The following is a 20223-nucleotide window of genomic DNA, read 5'->3' on the forward strand; positions in this document are numbered from 1 at the left end:
TAAAGAAGCAGTGACTGCTTATGTTATATCTGATAAAATAAATTTCACAATCAAAATTTGAATGGTAAATAAAGATGAAATTTACATTAAATAATGAAAACCTAGTAGTACTGATTTTGTCATTTTAAAGAACATAATGCCAAAATACATGAAAGAAAAGTAGAAATGTGAGAGCAGGCAGACATGTATACATACTTTGATAGTTTGTTTCTTATAGAAATAGGTTAATATGGAGACAAAAGATACTTCCCTAAAATAACATCTGTGTTGTAGAGGATATGTTGGAGGATAATTTCAAAATAATGAAAATTCAAATCTATGCAAGCAAATTTATGTGATGATACCCAAGCAGTACTATAAAGAAAAAAATCATGCTTTAAATATCTGTATCAGGGATAAGGCGTAAGTAAATGTTTTCTTTTTTTTTTTTAAGGAGTTTGTGGTTAGAATTTAGAAGGAGAACAAAAGAAATCAAAGTGGAATAAGAAAACCAAGCATGAATGACAAAATTAGAAAAATATATGAAACCATTCATTGGTTCTTACAGATTAAATTGGTAAAATGTCAGCTCAATCGTAAAAGTACAAATTAGTACATTTATAATTGAAGAGGAGATATATAAAATAAATCAATTAGATTTGAAAAGAGAGATCTGTCAGCTTGATGCTAAAAATTTAATTACTAGTATCAAAATATCTGGTTCCTTATAATGATATAATATGATAAAACTGACATTTAAAAGAGAATATGTCCAGACTGGTTATGAGAAATAATCCATAAATTGTCAGAAATAACCAATTAAAATGTCATCTGCTTGTGATGGCTGTCCTGAGACTTTTCCAAAGTATCAAATAACAGATCATTTCCATATACTCCCAAAGTATAGAAAATGATAGCAAGATACCCAGTTCCTTTGCTGAAGTAAATGTCATTTTCATTAAAAAAAATAAAAAGCAAGATAATATAAAGACATTTAGGAGATTCTTATTTATGAACATAGATGCAAAAATCCTAATAAAATCTCAGAAAATTGAATAGAGAAATATTTGGAAGAACTGCTAAAATAATTCTAGAGTTACAAAGTTCATATAACAGCTGCAGAACACATTACATTAATAAAAAACAATAAAATCATACATCACTGTAATATACACCAAAAAGGCATCTGAAAAAGTTCAATGTCTATTTCTAATTAAACTTAAAAAAAAAATCTCTCTAAAAGTATGTTTTAGAAGAAAGAATAATAGAACCCCAGAATATTAGAGCTGTATGGGGCCTCACAAGTGATTAAATTCTAGCTTCATGTTTTATAGATGAAAAACATAGCCAGGGAGATTAAATGACTTACCCAAGGTCACTGAACTTGATGGTAGGTCTTCTGACTACTAGTCTAGCTTGCTATTATCTGTTACTTTTCTTATAAATAGAACCAAGGGTGCTTCCTGTCATTTCTAGTGTTTAGCATCATAAAAAAGAAAAGGAAGTAATTGAATCCAATCCATTTACCCCTGCTACTTCATCTCTGGTAAGTAACCAGTTGGTCATCTAGCTTCTGCTTGAATACTTTTAATGTTTGGAGAATCCTTTACTTAGTGGTGGTGGCCATTTTGGAAAGCTCTACTTGAAAGATGGTTTTGTGTACTGAACCAAAAATCTGCCTTTCTGGACCATCCTGGAATTGTCAGACCAGTAGCTTCCAAGGTGGGATGTGTGGAGGTATGCACAAGGCCATCCTTTGAGGTAAGGGAAGAAAATATCTGTGTATATTTATTTTTTATCTTAAAAAGAGAAAATTAGCTTTTTGCTAATATTTAAAATATGGCTTGATATGAGATATCTGACTTGGCCTACATAGCATACCTATCATTTAGCAAGGGTGATATTAAAAACAAAAAATTCTGTGGCTGAAGCACTGACCAATCAGAATGAATGATGGTCACAAGCAGTCTGATCCAAAATCAGCCCTGCACACTAGATACCTGAGGGAAAACTGGGAATAACTAAATGTAAGTTGATGGTGGTTTGTTTTATTGCAGTTTATCTGTGTGTGGTTAAGTGGATTTAAGGCTTATCAAATGATTCTTGTGAATAACCACAAATTGAAGATAATATAATAAAACAAGCACAAGTGAACAAGTGGAAAATGATAGAGCCTTTTCCTTAACCTCCCACTAATCTGTCCATTCAAGATAAAGTTACCATTTTAACAATGAGTGAGAAAGTGACAACTTTTCTAAAGGAACTAATTTTATGGAGAGAGTGTTTTGAAAACTAATATTTTGGAGTGTTTTCACCATTAAACAATTGCCAAAAACCAGATATCTATAAAAACGTATTTTTACACACTTAATAGAGATATTCTAACCTATAAACTATTCCAAAAAGGATCATTTCCATGGGTTTAATTTGTTAAAAATATTAAAATATAACACCTTCCTCTTAACATTTAACAACAACTAATTGACATCTGGGAAGATTATTATTGTCAGATGAGATTGAAAAATGAGTATAATTTAGTAAATCTTCCATTCAGATATCCTTTCAGTTGGAACCCCGTATCACCTTACTATCCTAATGAATAGAAATTCTTGTTATAACTACAAAAGGAAATAAGGTATACAAGTGTAGGAGTGTAGCAATTAATTAAATTAATTTTTTTTCTGCAAGATGAAATGACAATACTTAGAAAACAAGTGAATTGACAAAAAAAACCTAGAGGTTAAAAATGAACTTAGCAAAGTTGCTTTCCTAAATACAATTCAGAATAGACTGAGATTGATTGATATGGAATCATTGATATGATTCCATCACTATGACATTCTGGGAAAGGAGGGAGAACAGATCTATGGTGGTTTAGAAGCTGGGGTGGGGAGATTTACTATGCAAAGGGGCAGGAAGAAACTTTGGGTGAGAGTCTTGATTGCGGTGATGTATATACCTTGTTAGAATTCACAGAACTGTACACTTTGTAAAGAAAGGTGAATTTTACTGAATGTAAATTCTATCTCAATACACCTGACTTTAAAAAGTAGACTGAGAAAAGGTGATTTCATTCCCAAAGGGGGCAAAAATCAGTATGTACGTGGGTGTTCATACGAGCGTTATAAAATGAAAATCACAGTGGAGCAATAAAGGAAGATCCTTAATAGTAAGAGCCTCTTCCTGGTTGGAAAGACCAAAGACAGCCAAGCTGATTTTGGGCACACTAGGGCCGGAGCGCGAGGGGAGGACTCGTGGTCGGACTGCGCAGGTGGGTTCCTGCCCGGGGGCGGGGCCTCGGGAGCGCTGGGCCTCCGGAGCGTTGGGCCTCGAGAGCTGGCTGCTGGGGACCCAAGTCCTGCAGTCCGGAGGCCGAGGAGACAGTGAGTGTGGTCCCTCGCCTTCCCGCCCGCCCCCAAGTGCAGGCTCTCTGCCCCTAACCCTGCTCCCCCCACCGCCCACCATTACCACCCACTGCGCTGCCGCCTGCCGCCCGCCCCTAGACCACTCCTCAGTCCCGGGGCTCCCCTCCCCCATGCGGGCTCAGCGCCCTCGCCTTTAAGCTGCCTTTTCTCCCTCCCGGCAGTGGCCACCACCCGCGACGCTGAGATCCGGAAGGACGTGCAGGTGCTCGCAGTAGGGCCTATGGCTGCGGTGGAGCCTCAGCTGAGTGGGAACTTTAGGCCTTTGGAAGCCCGGCCTGGCCCGCCAGGATCCCTGGGGTGGGGCAGGGCCAAGTCCGGGCTTAGAGCTTTGTAGCGAGCAAAGGCTGGCCAGGCCTGGGGGGGCTGGAGGGGGGTTGGTGGGGCGTATGGGCGCCTCTACCCTGAGGACACCAGCTCCAACTCTTCTTTCCTCACCCTTCACCCCACCCTTGGCCCCTGGGTCAGACCTACTACGGGCAGGTGCTGAAGAAATCAGCAGACCTCCAGACCAATGCGTGTGTCACTGCAGCCAGGCCAGTCCCTAAGCACATCCGGGAAGCCCTGCAGAATGTAAATGAGGAAGTATCCTTGAGGTAAAGTGCCCTGTGCTACCTCCATGAAGACCCCAGACAGCATCTTTCTCAAAATATAGTGATGCCAGGTCACTAGGGAATTAACCCGTCTCCTACAATCCATGGGGCTTGCCTTATCTATTATAAAACTGGTAAAGCACAGCACTGATCGATCATCTTACTGCTCTGTTGAAGAACTTCCAGTGACCCACACACATGCCCCTTTACTCACAGGATACATTCACACTCCTTGGACCTGACATTCAAGCCTGTCCAGGTTGGCCCTCCCTTCCTAACCAACCTTGGCTCCCTCTGATGCACTATACTACTGTAGCCAGACCTTTCCCTTCCTCCTGCCATCAACACTGCCAAGATGATTTCTGCCTGCCTGGCATGAAGTTATCAATCTGGAATGCCTTCCTTCTGCTTGCTTTCCTCCTTCCTTTTCTTAAAATTAATTAATTAATTAATTAATTTTTGACTGCATTGGGTCTTCATCCCTACGCGAGGGCTTTCTCTAGTTGTGGCCAGCGGGGGCTACTCTTCGTTGCGGTGCGAGGGTTTCTCACTGCGGTGGCTTCTCTTGTTGCGGAGCACGGGCTCTAGGTGTGCGGGCTTCAGTAGTTGTGGCACGCAGGCTCAGTTGCTCCGCGGCATGTGGGATCTTCCCAGACCAGGGCTTGAACCCATGTGCCCTGCATTGGCAGGCAGATTCTTAACCACTGCGCCACTAGGGAAGCCCCCCGCCCTCCTTTCTACCTTCCAAATCCTACCTATCCAATGCTTCACTGATGTCCTACCTACTTTGTGAAGCCTTCTTTAATCCTTGGGCACCACTTTCCCAAACCACTACAGCACTTACTTCCTGTGCCACTCAGTTTGTAAATAAATCATGGAAAATGTTTTCTGTGTTTGCGTTTTATCTCCCTCGTTAAATACACTTAAGGGACAGAATTCTTATCTTACCTTTCTTCTTCAATAACTAGCAAGTCCTGGACCTGCATAAGATGCTCAGTTAATGCCTAACAAATATTTTAGTTGGTTTATTTGTCTTAGTACCTGGTACAGTGCCCATCAATTCAATGGTAAACAAAGCAGATAGAGTCCCAGCCTTCATGGAGCTTCCGGTGTAGTGAGGGAGACTAAACATCTAAAGAGAAATTGAATGAATCATGGAAGGAAGGAAAGGAGGGAGGGAAGGAGGAAGGATTTATAAGATTTAATGGTTCCACATCTTCTCGTCTCTAGAGGGAAAAAATGTGTATATATTTTCTGTTTCCCAGATATTATGGCTGTGGTCTGGTCATCCCTGAGTGTCTGGAAAACTGCTGGATTTTGGACCTGGGGAGTGGAAGTGGCCGAGACTGCTATGCATTTAGTCAGCTGGTTGGTGAGAAGGGACATGTCACCGGAATAGACATGACAGAAGGTCAGGTGAGGCAATTATTTCAAGGACAAGGAGGAAAAAATTCCGAAAAGCATTCTTTTAGAGATAAAGTTGTTTCCTTGTGACTCTTCAAGGATAATTCAAGAAGGGTGCTAAATGCAGTGCTCGCTTGTGCCATTACTGCTTCCTGACCTGGAAACTGAGAACTTTGACAATTAGGGCTTCTCTGGGAGAACAGAGTCAAAGGTTTGATCTGATTTATGAATATCATGATGACTGAATGGAGTTTGATCTTTTCCTTCTTTCTTCCACCTATCCTGAAAGATTTTCTTATTGAGTGAAGAGTTTATTCAAATAAAACCCATGTATCGAGCAGGGAGTTTATGCCCCATTGAGTTGTCCCACTCTGTAGTATATCCTGCATGCCCAGATGAACCTCGTTTACGTACCTAAAACATTCTGGGGGCAGTACATTCCATTAGTAATAGGAAACTTTAGGAAAAAATCAGTGCATTCAAAAATGTTGATTATCAAATCTATTTTTTTTTCTTCCTTTAGGTAGAAGTGGCTAACAAGTACATTGAATATCACATGGAAAAATATGGCTTCCAGGCACCCAATGTGACTTTTATTCATGGCTACATAGAGAAGTTAGGAGAGGCTGGAATCAAGAATGAGAGTTATGATATTGTTATGTAGGTCTATGTCCTTACAGTTGTGAATGTAGCCCATTTCCTATTGAACACACGAATGTCACTACTTTTTGCTGAATGGATTCTTATTTGGGGGGTTAAACTAAACTTAGCATAACTTAATAAAGGGATGGAGCTGGCCTGGGGCCCTTGTAGTCCACCAGCCACAGAACACACTAGCCTGAGAGAGAACGTATTTTAATTTTTTTTTTTTTTGGCTGCATTGGGTCTTCGTTGCTGTGCACGGGCTTTCTATAGTTGTGTCGAGCAGAGGCTACTCTTCATTGTGGGGCGCTGGCTTCTCAATGCGGTGGCTTCTCGTTGCAGAGCACGGGCTCTAGGGGCTCGGGCTTCAGTAGTTGTGGCACGTAGGCTCTAGAGCACAGACTCAGTAGTTGTGGCACACAGGCTTAGTTGCTCCATGGCATGTGGGATCTTCCCAGACCAGGGATCGAACCTGTGTCCCCTGCATTGGCAGGTGGATTCTTAACCACTGCACCACCAGGGAAGTCCCGAGAATGTATTTTAAACTTAACTGTGGTTTACGAATGAGACCAAAAGACCAGCAAGACCAGTGAGTCTGCTTATACAATATGTTATCTTCAGTATTATCTTCATGGCAAATTATAGGATTCTGTGTTGCTGTTTTTCCTCTGAGTTGTCAAATCATACCTTAATAAAGCTGCCTTTGAGGAACTTGGCCTATTTACATGTGGCATAAGAAATGCCTTGTGCAGTAGGCATCTGGTCCCAGGTCATTCTGTTGCACGGTCAACATCAGGGCAGAAACAAATAAGAAGCATGCCTCAAAAGTTTTTCTGCACACTCAAACTTGCTAACAGTTTATTGAGATTTCAAACACTCTGTCCATCTCCCTTATCTTGGGACAAAGTTGAGTGTGGGCAAGAGAGGAGGGAGGTGGGAAGAATAATGTAGCTTTGAGAAAATGGTGGGAACCACCTTTAGGGACTAAAAGGATTTGAAGGTGTCTAAGTCTGCAGATGTGCTTGACATTCTGTCTATTCTTTTTTAGATCCAATTGTGTCATTAACCTTGTACCTGATAAACAGCAAGTGCTGCAGGAGGTATATCGAGTGTTAAAGGTGAGGGGAAGAGGGAGACCTCAGTGAGAGCACATGGGATATGTCCTGTTCTTGTCCCCTTGAGCTGAGAGCTCAAACTCTCAATTTCTCCATTAAATTAGAAAGAGTGGCAAAATGTGGGAGTGACAGGAATACCCTAGATATGAATTTGTTTTGCAAAAGGTGATAAATCTGAGAGTCACGATTGTGATTGAATATGTTAAAATTTGCTTTCTTGGCTGTTTTTCCTCCTGCTTGCTGCTGTACATAATCCTAGAATAGCATCTGCAGAGCTGCGGGGACCTTTGGACTGACTACTAAGGTTATTTTGAATATACTTTCCTAGCACGGACAGTGCTTCTCAGGGATCCTTATTTTGTATCCATCAGGGCTCCAGATCTTTGGGAAGTTAAGGAAGATGGATCTTTTCCATTAACTACTCTCTTAAAAGAAAACTTGCAGGAGCTCCACACCCTCTATATGTATCCTGAGATGTATCTCTTCATGACAGAAGATAGAAGATTATGAGATTCTTGGTTTATAGGGCTGTTTTAGAGATCAAATAAGAATATCTATGTAGAAACGATTTAACAATGTCTTAATGAGTAGGCCATTGTATAGACCAGCTCACTGTTTTCACCAGGGTGTATGTGTGGAAGGTAGAGACATTACTATAGAATCTCGATGTCCATGCTCTTGAAATTAGCTGAATAAAATCTTAAAATTCCTGATCACCCATATGCCTGAGATTTTAAGGACAATGTTTTAAAAAGATAATGTGTTATTATAAAAATAAATAACAACATTACAAAAGTTATATAATTTTTAAGGGAGAAGAGTTTATGAATACTGTTTACTTCTGTTATTACTTCTGTTAGTTCTGTAACAACCTGGGGTTGCTTTCGCTTCAGATTGGTTAAGCTTGGAAAGTTATTTTATTACCTGTTGAGTGAGGCACTGAAAAAAAATCTTGGCAGTTGGCTATGATTATAACTAGGGAGGCAGCTAGTAGTTATTTGTCCAAAAAGGGTCAGCTCAAGAACTTCTGTTGTTTTTTTAAAACTTGATTTTAGCCCCTCATTCCTTTCTTTGCTATCTGGCCCTAATGTAATCTTTAACCTTGTTTGGATTAATTCTGCTGTTTCAGCACGGTGGGGAGCTATATTTCAGTGACGTCTATGCTAGCCTTGAATTGCCAGAAGAAGTCAGGACACACAAAGTTTTAAGGGGTAGGTTTTTGTGTTTTATTTTGTTTTGAGGCAGATACTCGTCCAAGTACAGAGTTCCATCCTGCTAATATCCAGGATGAGGTTTTGTGATGTGGGAACATGGGGTTAGTTCAGGAGGCTTAGGTTCTGTTCCTCCTCTGACACTCAAATCTGGTATGACCTTGGACAATTTAATTAATCTCTTTGAGTCGTGTGTTCCGTACTGTAAAATGTAGGTAATAATTCAATCTGCCTTATAGGGCTGTTATGAAGATTAAATGGGATAATGAATGTGAAAAATTCTTAAAAGCTGTAGTGTGGAAATGACAGCAACTGCTCCAGAGTTGATGCCTCCTTAATTCCCCGTGTTCTCATCATTATTGTGTTGTCGATTCCTTTACTGTCATTTTCATGGAGTCTCTGGACGTTGAGGAGATAAATGCATGTGTTTGGTCAGTCTGGTTATGAAATCAAAAGTTCTTAACTTTTAAAATAAATTATGTTAACTTTTTTCTTATTATACAAGAAGAAATGGATATTGTTAAAAAGTTGGAAAATAGGGAATTCCCTGGTGGTCCAGTCCCGTGTTCAATTTCTGGTCGGGGAACTAAGATCCTGAAAGCTGTGTGGCAAAGCCAAAAAAAAAAAAAAAAAAGGTTGGAAAAAAAAAAAAGTTACTACTAAGCACGTAACCCAGTAATAACCTCTTTTAATAGCTTAGTATACACACTTTTAGGGTTTTTTTTTTTCCTGGGGGTATGTATAATAATATTGGGAGTATGCTGCATATAGAATTTAGTATTCTAATTTTATTTAGCATATTTCCTAAGCCTAAAACTTTAAAAAATTTTTTAAATGTTTGTATTATACAACTGTATTGTACAGCTGTACCATAATTTATATGACCATTTCTCTGTTGGTGATGATTTAGATTATTTCTAATTTGTTGATGTAATAAATTTAAAAACTGTAAAATGCCTTATGAACATTAATAGTAATTACTGTTCTAGTAGCAGATCATTATGAGATTAATCTGGAACTAAGAGGCAGTTTTGGAATTTTTCTTTTATGTTTTTTTACATAACAGTGCTTTTCAGAATGTGACCTAATATGTACATGAATATTATGATTGATAGAACCAATATGTTAGTGACTGTCCTGAACAATCGTTCCCAGAGACCATTAGCTAGCATATCTGGTTTCAACCATGACTTTCTATACCTTGGGGGACACTCAGGTCCTTCTTCTATTTTTCTAGAACCTATGCTTTAAGTAATACCATAGCCTAATCAATTATACGGAAGAATAATTCCCTTAATACCTAGTTGTATTGGTTGATCTGTGATTTTTCTTGTTTTTAGGTGAGTGCCTGGGTGGTGCTTTGTACTGGAAGGACCTTGCTATCCTTGCCCAAAAAATTGGGTTCTGCCCTCCACGTTTGGTCACTGCCAATTTTATTACAGTTCAAAACAAGGAACTAGAAAACATGATCGGTAAGAAACAGCAGTAGGGACTGTTATAACTGCACCCTGAATGGTTCAAATTTGGTGATTATCAAGTGTCTCCTGAGTGAGTCTCATTGAAGGAGACTTTGTGTCATCTGGAAATCTCCATCTTGTCGCCTGTTTAATGGCAACCTCCCAAAGTTTGGGATTCAATAAAGCACTTTGAAGTTATTCAGTAAATAGAGTGATGGGCCCATAAAGATAATTGATGGCATGCAAAGAAGAAATCGTCTTTAAAATATTAAGCCTTCATCTGCTGAGCAAACCAATAGCCGTTGGAGTGCTGGAGATGAACCATGAGTATATTCTGTTTTTAGGTGACTGCCGTTTTGTTTCTGCTACATTTCGCCTTTTCAAACTCCCTAAGACAGGACCAACCAAAAGATGCCAAGTTATTTACAATGGAGGAATCACAGGACACGAAAAAGAACTAATATTTGATGCAAATTTCACATTTAAGGTAAATAAAGATTTCCATGACTTCCAGCATTCTTCCTATTCTTCCCTTTGCTCCAGGAACCTTTTCTTAACCTTGCATTGCTTCTCACTTTTCTGGTCTTGGTGTATGTGTGTTTGTCTATATATATACACACACATATACATATACGTATATACATATTTGCTGAACCATTGAAAAGTAAGTTGCAGATATCATGACATTTTACCTTTAAAGAGTTCAGCATGCATCTCCTAAGAATAAAATACTCTCCTACATAACCAAATACCATTGTGACATCTAAAAAACTTTTCTATGAGAAACGTCATTCAGACATCAGATTAATGGAATTATAGAGAAAGAGGATGGAAAAATAGGAGAGGACTGCATAACAGTATTTCAGTTGTTTAATTGTATTGTGGAATTAAGGATTGTTAGTGTTTAATGATGACATTGACATTTCTACTACTCTTTTTAGAGTAGGTTTTGTTTTCTCAAAACAGAGACGTACAGGCTTTGGAATTAGACACCTGGTTTCAAATTCTGGCTCTGTTATTTATTTATTACTCAGGTAAACTTGAATGTGCCACCAAAATTGTTTGAGATACAATTTGCTCCACTGTAAAAGTAGGGATAATAATACCTACATGGCAGAATTTCTATAAAGATTAGCAATAATATAGCAAAACATTGGTACTGGGAACTCAGTAAATAGAAGATACAGTCATTATTTGCTCCAAAGGTGGAAGAACTTTACTGTTTCCTTCATCTGATTTTTTTGTCTAGATAGCATTTTCAAATTTCTGAAATACGCCCTGGTGCAGCAGAGCCATTAATGCTTTTTCACTGATACACTGCCACTTGCCTCCTTCATTAGATTCACAGGATCAGAGTGGGAAGGGCCTTTGAAATCATTACTCTGGTCTACTGGCTTTCAAAACAACATTTCTAATAGCATAATTATTTTTTATTGAGATATAATTGACATGTAACATTATATTAGTTTCAGGTATACAACATAATGATTTAATACTTGTATGTATTGCAAAATGATCACCACAGTAGGTCTAGTTAATGTCCATTACCATACATATTTACAAATTGTTTTTTCTTGTGATGAGAACTTTTAAGATTTACTTTCTCAGCAACTTTCAAATATATAGTACACTATTATTAACTAAAGTCACTATGCTGTACATTATATCCTCATGAGTTATTTATTTTATAACTGAGAGTTTGTATCTTTTGATCCACTTTAGCCATTTTGCCTACTCTCTAACCTCCCCAGAATTATTTTTTTCAGCAAAATTTTCGTTAAAAGACCAATACTTACTATGTGTCCGTCATTGCTTTATATAACCCCTTGTATCTGAAGGGATACAAGCAGAGTTTAACTGATAGGAGCAGGGATTGGACAGCTCAGAATCTCCTGTGTTCGCTCCTGGTTCCCAAGGCGTAGACCCTTTACACACCTCCTAGGCACCCTGGGACTCAAGGAAATACACTTTAAAGGCCACTAGTCCAAAGCCCTCATTTTAGCTAATGAATAAGGTGAAACTCAGAGAGCAGTGGTTTTCTACATTTGCCTCTGAGCAGAGACTAGACATTGGAGCCACAAGCGCCCTTTTTTTTGCACTGTCACCAAAGGAAAACTGATAATGACACTGGTCAATTCCATGTGGAAATAAGCATGAAGCTAGCATCAGGGTCTGAACGTGAGAAAATACTTATGTCAAAAGGTGTAGTCTCTTTATCTTGAGATATTGCTCATTAGTAGAACTTCAGAGTGTTTTTCTTCTATTGAGACAAAAGTGGCATCTCTAAGAATGTGTTTTTCATGCTACCCTTCAGAAAGATGAAACTGTTGAAGTGGACGAAGAAACAGCAGCTATCCTGAAGAATTCACGATTTGCCCAAGATTTTCTCATCAGGCCAATTGGAGAGAAGTTGCTGACATGTGGAGGCTATACTGCTTCTGAAGCAAAGGTTTGCTCGGCTTTCAATTCCCTAACCTCAGAGAACCATTTAAAAAAATCGTTATGGTCACCACAGACTGCTAAAGCAAGAAACAAAGCATTGTTCTTTTAGTTGGCCACCATAACTTATTTCTAGCATTTTTGTACCTATGAAATGATTTACCTTCATAACTTCATTTTCCTGGGCTTCCCTGGTGGCGCAGTGGTTAAGAATCTGCCTGCCAATGCAGGGGACATGGGTTCGAACCCTGGTCCGGGGAGATCCCACATGCCGCCGAGCAGCTAAGCCCATGCACCACAACTACTGAGCCTGTGCTCTAGAGCCTGCGAGCCACAACTACTGAAGCCCGTGTGCCTAGACCCCATGCTCCGCAGCAAGAGGAGCCACTGCAATGAGAAGCCTGAGCACCGCAACGAAGAGTAGCCCCCGCTCACTTTTTTTTCTTTTAATAAATTAAAAGAAAAAAAAGGAGAAAGAAACCATAAAGGAAATGACTACATAAAAATTGAAAACATCTATTCAGGAAAAAAAAGCAAATAAAAAGATAAATGAGAGAAAATATTTGCAAAATATAATAAAAAATCTCTTATAGAGCAATCAAAAAATAAATATCACTCTAATAGAAAATGGTTAAAGGAATTATTATAGGAAGTTCACAATGCTCTATGTGAACATTATAAATTTACTTATGTTTTCTTTTAGTACTTTTGAAAAGTGAGATAAAATTCATGTAACATAAAATTCATTATTTTAACCATTTTAACATGTACAATTTAGCAGCTTTTAGTATATTTGTAAGGTTGTGCAACTATTACCACTATCTAGTGCCAGAAAACTTTCATTACCTGCAAAAGAAATCCCATGCCCATTAAGCCCTAATTCCCCAATCTCCCCCTCTCCCACCCCTGGCAATAACTAATCTGCTTTCTGTCTCTGGATTTGCTTATTGAGGACATTTCATGTAAGTGGAATCATACACTACGTGGCCTTTTTTGTCTGGCTTCTTTTACTTAATATAATGTTTTAAAGGTTTATCCATATAGCAGTATTTCATTCCTTTTTATGGCTGAACAGTAGTCCCTTGTATTAGAGACTAAAAATGAGGATAGACCTCATTTTTTTTTTTATCCATTCATCAGTTGATAGACATTTATGTTGTTTCCACTTTTTGGCTCTTGTGAGTAGTGTTGCTGTGAACACGCCTGTGTATGTGCTTCATGTACTTGTTTGAGTAGTTATTTTCAGTTCTTTTGGGTCTATATCTAGGAGTGGAATTGTTGGGTCATATGGTAATTCTCCATTTAACTTTTTGGAAAGCCACCAAACTGTGTTCTACAGTGGCTGCACCATTTTACATTCCTACCAGCAGTGTACAAGGGTTCCAGTTTCTCTACATCCTTGTCAACACTTGTTATTTTCTGTTCTGTTTTTTTTTTTTTTTTTCGGTACGGGGGCTTCTCACTATTGTGGCCTCTCCCCGGTACGGGGGCTTCTCACTGTTGTGGCCTCTCCCTTTGTGGAGCACAGGCTCCAGACACGCAGGCTCAGCGGCCATGACTCACGGGCCTAGCCACTCTGCGGCATGTGGGATCTTCCCTGACCGGGGCACGAACCTGTGTCCCCTGCATCGGCAGGCAGACTCTCAAACACTGTGCCACCAGGGAAGCCCTTCTGTTCTGTTTTGATTGTAGCCATCTTAGTGTGAAGTGGTACCTCACTGTGGTTTTGATTTGTATTTCCCTAATGACTAATGATGTTAAGCATCTTCTCATGTGCTTGTTGACTGTATAATTTCTTGACCATTTGTATATTTTCTCTGGAGAAATGTCTTGTCCTTTGCCTGTTTTTAAATTGGGTAGTTTGTCTTTTTGTTGCAGAGTTGTAAGAGTTCTTTATATATTCTGGATACTAGACCCTTATCATGTACATGATTTGCAAAAATGTCTCCCATTCTGTGTGTTATCTTTTTATTCTCTTGATAGTGTCTTTTGATACATAAAAGGTTTTAATTTTGATGAAGTCCAGTTAGTTTTTCTTTGCTTGTGCTTTGGGTATCATCGCTAAGAATCTATTACTTAATCCAAGGTCATGAAGATTCTTCTAGTACTTCCATGGTTTGTTTTTCACATTTAAATTTTTGCTCCATCTGGAATTTATTTTTTTTAATGCTAAATTCCTCTTTTCCTTTCCTTTTTTAAAATTAATTAATTTATTTACTTTTTATTTTTGTCTGTCTCAGGTCTTAGTTGCGGCACACGGGATATCCCTTGCGGCACCTGGGCTCTTCGTTATGGTGTGCTGGCTCCTCTCTAGTTGTGGTGTTTGGGTTTTTTCTCTCTAGTTGTGACGTGTGGGTTTTCTCTCTCTTGTTGTGGTGCACAGGCTCCAGAGCACGTGGGCTCTGTAGTTTGCAGCACGCAGGCTGTCTAGTTGAGGTACGCGGGCTTAGTTGCCCCACGGCATGTGGAATCTTAGTTCCCTGACCAGGGATCGAACCTGTATCCCCTGCCTTGGAAGGTGGATTCTTTACCACTAGACCACCAGGGAAGTCCTTGGAATTTATTTTAACATAAATATTCAGGTAGAGTGTCGCTATTTTTCTGAATATTAACTAGTCAAATATTCCTATTTATTAATTCATTTCTCTGCTGTTTTGGAATGCTAATTTCTATCACATCTAATTTCTTAAATGTATATTTGATCCAGTATTCCAGCATATTCGAAAATGAATATTTTCTAAAATGTCTTAGATTCATATTTAGAATTATTCTAGTAACTGAAATACTGGTGTAGTTTTTTTTTTTTTTTTTGCGGTACGCGGGCCTCTCACTGTTGTGGCCTCTCCCGTTGCGGAGCACAGGCTCCGGACGCACAGGCTCAGCGGCCATGGCTCATGGGCCCAGCCGCTTCGCGGCATGTGGGATCTTCCCGGACCAGGGCATGAACCCGTGTCCCCTGCATTGGCAGGCGGACTCTCAACCACTGCGCCACCAGGGAAGCCCTGGTGTAGTATTTTTTAAAGCATTTTATCACAGTTTATCTCAGGTCATCTCTCACAACTTCCCTGTGAGGAAGGCAGATAGGTAGTTTTAACAGATATTAGCATCTCTCTTCCTCTTATTTATTTTTACCTTTTCCCCATTCATGCTATCATAATTATTTTATTAATCCATTCATTATTTTATAGTATTTTATTATTTAGAACAGGCTTAGTGATGGATTTCAAGTCTCTTGTCTGATAGAACTTCCTTTTTTAAAACAAATTATTTCATTTATTTATTTTTGGTTCTGTTGGGTCTTTGTTGCTGCACCCGTGCTTTCTCTAGTTGCGGTGAGTGCGGGCTACTCTTCGTTGCAGTGCGCAGGCTTCTCATTGCGGTGGCTTCTCTTGTTGCAGAGTGTGGGCTCTAGGCACGTGGGCTTCAGTAGTTGTGGCTCGCGGGCTCTAGAGCGCAGGCTCAGTAGTTGTGGCACACGGACGTAGTTGCTGCATGGCATGTGGGATCTTCCTGGACCAGAGCTTGAATCCGTGTCCCCTGCATTGGCAAGTGGATTCTTAACCACTGCACCACCAGGGAAGCTCCTCTGATAGAACTTCTAACATTCACCAAAGTCATTATAGTGATGCACCTCTAGGCACTGGATGTTGGAAGCCCAGGGAAATAAGCTACTGATCTTGCTGGGGCAGGGTGGTGGCACAGCATGGGGTTTAAGTACACAGGTCTTGGAGTCAGATAGACTAGGTTCAGATCTTGGCTCTGCCACTTATATGTGTGATCTCGGATACCTTACCTAACCTCCCTAAACCCTCAGTTTCCTCATGTGTAATGGGGAGGTAATCCTTTTTTCCTCAGGTTGTGAGAATCAAATGGAATGATACATGTAAATGTTGGCCAATGCCTGGCAAATAATACATACTTAAGAAATAGAGGTGGTTATGGTTATGGACTTGTATTTGTTAATATTCTTGGTCCCTTGGAACCGTGTTCTACGTAATTTGAGTTCTGACCACCTTTGCAGGATTCTTTTATCATTCTCTCATAAACCCTTTCTCCTGAGCTCAGAATTTCTGTAATCTTTTCTCCATGAATTTTACTTTCTGTTGTTTATATTTCATAGAAATTTTGGATACATGGGGCACACATTGATACACAAGTAACTCTTGTGCCTTTTCCTCCCTCCCCTTTTGTTACCTCACAAGCAGTCTTTTTTTTTTTCTTTAACATCTTTATTGGAGTATAATTGCTTTACAATGGTGTGTTAGTTTCTGCTTTATAACAAAGTGAATCAGTTATATATATACATATGTTCCCATATCTCTTCCCTCTTGCGTCTCCCTCCCTCCCACCCTCCCTATCCCACCCCTCTAGGTGGTCACAAAGCACCAAGCTGATCTCCCTGTGCTATGCGGCTGCTTCCCACTAGCTATCTATTTTACGTTTGGTAGTGTGAATACGTCCATGCCACTCTCTCACTTTAAGAATAAAGCTTATTGGGAATTCCCTAGTGGTCTAGTGGTTAGGATTCCAGGCTTTCACTGCAGTGGCCCAGGTTCAATCCCTGGTTGGGGAACTGAGATCCTGCAAGCCAGATCACTTTCCAAAATGGTAAATTTGTAGTTGAGGAACTTCAGTTGGAGACAAGAATCCTGGGGCCAAAAAAACCTGGTATGTTCTTGTTTGGCCACTATTACCAGCATGAATCAAGTCCAAGCTAAGTGTAGAAGCCACCTCTAGAGGTAAAGAGCGATTTTCTTTCTTTACTTTATTCAGTTCTTGAGCACTCTGCTATTGTCAACTCTTGTGTGTTTCTAAGGAGGTAACTTTTGGGGGGAAAGTAGAAAAAACTTGAATTCTGACTTTTCGGTCCATTACATTTCATGAATGTGTTATTGGTCTTTTGAAATTCTTGGTATTTCACTGATAACAAAATCTTGCTGGTCAGAATCAATGTTTATCTTGAAATATTTTCATCTTTCTAATTCTCCTGTACCTGGTTTCCTGAATCCTGGCTCTAAAAGCTGTCAGAAAATTAGTTACAAGTAAAGGGAGTCTTTTCCCCAGCCAAAGCACTTCCACTGCACTCTGGCTGGGAAACTGTAGTTAAATGAGTTTGCTTCTGCAGGAGATGATTTTCTACTAGCATAGCTCTCCTAGCTAGCAGCACCTCATGTGCAGGAGGGTTCTTGACCTCAGGCCGGAATGCAACATTCTGCATGTTTGAACTGGTTTATCATAACAATCTCCCATCTGTCCTATAGCTTATTTCTTTCAGCCTATGTTTGTGCCATTGTCTTGCCATCAGCTCCACGTTTCTGAAATGGGAATAATTGACACTGAAGGAAGATTTAAAGAATGAAACAACTGTGTGTCCTAGAAATATAACCTTGTGCTCTCGGGGGAGGACATTCTTATCTTTTTTACGGAGGACCTTAATGATAGATTCCTGAGTACCGTAAGCAGGCGGCATGTAGGGAATTGCTTGTATTTCTGTTTTACTATCAGTTGCTGCAATAGAGGAATGAAAGTACTGCTTTTACTGAGGGTTGACTCGATAATGACTGTTTTTGAGAGCGCTTCTTTTTTTCTTCTCCTCGTCCTCCTTTTTTCATCCTGAGAAGGAAAATGTATTTCGCTATTTAAAAGAATTATGTTATTAAAACACTGCAGCATCTGAAATGATGCAAATAGGAGGTGTGCTATGTACTGTCTTGCTCCAGTTAACAGTCGTGGTAGTAATCACATGACAACAGTAGTAACAGTATAGAGGGCCTAGCCTTTATCGAACAGTTAATATGTTGAAGGCACCACATCATTTACTCTCCACAATACCCCTTATCTTCATTTTACAGATGAGGAAACAGGCTCAGAGAGATTAATTTGCTAATCCAAGGTCACACGGCTAGAAAGCAGTGAATCTGAACCCACGTCTGATTCTAGAGCTGACATTCTTAACCAGTATGCTGCACTAACTCTCCGTATCTATACTGTTCATAGAAGCACAAGATGTTGGTGCTGGAAAGGACTGCTTGTCAAGGTGTCCCACCTTTTATTTCTTTCAAGTCTTGAGAGCTTTTTGGGCTGAAAGCATGCATTTGGAAGTGATATTGATATCACTTGTACACCCTTCTATTTGCAGTGACCACCAATAAATAATAAGAGTGTAAATTCATGTTTAATGAATTCACCTTCATTATTTAAGGTGGCTTGTTCATACTCTTGACTTCCAACCTTTTTGCCTGGTTTTTCTCTGACCCCATTGGCACTGCTGGTGGAGGTATCTCATTTGAAGATGAAAGGAGGAAAAATAAAGACTGCCGTCTTATCTTTTGAAAATTCCATTTACTCTGCCCTGAAATCTTGCTGGTTGTGGTTGGCAATCTCAACATCTGAACATCATCAACTGCTAATGAGGGTCCTGGTATCTGGGACTTACCTCCTTCTCTTGCACACATTTCTAGAGATTAGAGTAAGAGAAGGGAAGCAGTTTCAGCATTTCAGTAGCTCAGTTCCAAAAAGGTAAAAGGCACAAAACAAAACAAAGCAGAATCAACTCTCTTGGCCCCAAAGGGAGCACCTTTCCAAAGCTGTAAATGAAGTTTACCTTGAAAGTAGTGATAACTTGATTAGAAACTTCAGGAAAAGACAGCTACCTTTATAAGTCAGTGACTGATGCTACTCCCAGGACCTCACAGAATTGTAAAATTTTATCCTCCTTCTAGGTAAATCAACCTAAGTCCAACTGAAATGTTCGTGTTTGGGTCTGTTGAAACACCTTTAACTTGTCCTTTCATTTTGGTTTGTCTTTTGACAGGATATAATCAAAGATCCATTTAAGCTTGCAGAAGGGTCTGACAATGCGAAGTCCAGAAGGCCCCCTGAAGCTGCCAGCGGCTGCTGAGGCACAGAGAAGTGCTGCTAAAACAACAGCTGACCAGAAGACAGTGGGCAGGAGGTGAAAGAATGAGTTACACATGTCTTAACCTGCTCTTCCCCACAGCCCATACCACAAGAAAGAATAAAGGGCAAAACACCGTATTTTAGATAAAAATTAATGAATTATTTTTACAAAGTATTAATTAAAGGTTCACAGCAAAATCATCTAAAGACTAGTTAAGCAGTTTTTCTCTTAACTGAGTCTGGTCCCACCTAGTGGCAAGAAATGGAACTGAGAAGCAGTCTGAAAGCTTGGCTGATGGGCAAGAAAGGCTTCAGAAATAACAGTTGGCCAAGGGCCTCAGGGAGAACATCTTCCTTCTGACCTGCATAGCACCTTTTGGACTTTTCACCATGTTTTTTCATTAAACAGAGCTCCTACTGAACTCATGCTAATCATGCCAAAAGATTGCCAAATCAAATTTGGTAGGAGTGCTCTTGAGGTAATTGGTCTTTTAAATCAAACAATTTTTTTTTCTTCTTTTTAATGTGCAGTTGAATGAAGAAAACAAACAGGTAATCATTTTTTGACCTCAGTTTACCCTAATGTGTGACAAAATAATGGCCATCTGCAGTAAATCTTAACCGGATCAGGAAAAGAGTTTGATAATTTTTTTTTTTTTACCATACTCGGACCTCTCACCGTTGTGGCCTCTCCCGCCGCAGAGCACAGGCTCCGGACACGCAGGCTCAGCGGCCATGGCTCATGGGCCTAGCCGCTCCGTGGCATGTGGGATCTTCCCGGACCCGGGGCACAAACCCGCGTCCCCTGCATCAGCAGGCGGACTCTCAACCGCTGCGCCACCAGGGAAGCCCAAGTTTGATAATTTTTAAAAGACAAGCTAGGAGATGTAAAAATGGTGGGTTTTCTTTTCCTTTATAAGGTGCCCTGGTTAAACTTTTAGGAAAGTATTAAATTTAGTTCTAGTTTCCATAGTTAAAGAAGATTGAGGAATATTTCAAGGATGGTTATATCATTAGAAATTAAGAGCATTAAGGGAAGGTTCAAGAGTGAGTAAATAAAT

The 20223-nt window shown here is 39.7% G+C and overlaps 1 protein-coding gene across 1 annotated transcript; it reads left to right on the plus strand.

The window, feature by feature from the left end:
* Positions 1-1706: 1706 nt before the first annotated feature.
* AS3MT (arsenite methyltransferase) lies at positions 1707-19184 on the plus strand. Its single transcript, XM_007470458.1, is given in 11 exon segments — positions 1707-1716; positions 3566-3606; positions 3870-3997; positions 5260-5410; positions 5922-6058; positions 7089-7158; positions 8285-8366; positions 9707-9838; positions 10168-10310; positions 12138-12272; positions 19077-19184. Coding segments are annotated over 11 exon segments (1137 nt in total).
* Positions 19185-20223: the final 1039 nt, after the last annotated feature.

The sequence above is a fragment of the Lipotes vexillifer genome, unplaced genomic scaffold, assembly GCF_000442215.2.
Source record: "Lipotes vexillifer unplaced genomic scaffold, Lipotes_vexillifer_v1.1 scaffold916, whole genome shotgun sequence".
Lineage (NCBI taxonomy): Eukaryota > Metazoa > Chordata > Mammalia > Artiodactyla > Lipotidae > Lipotes > Lipotes vexillifer.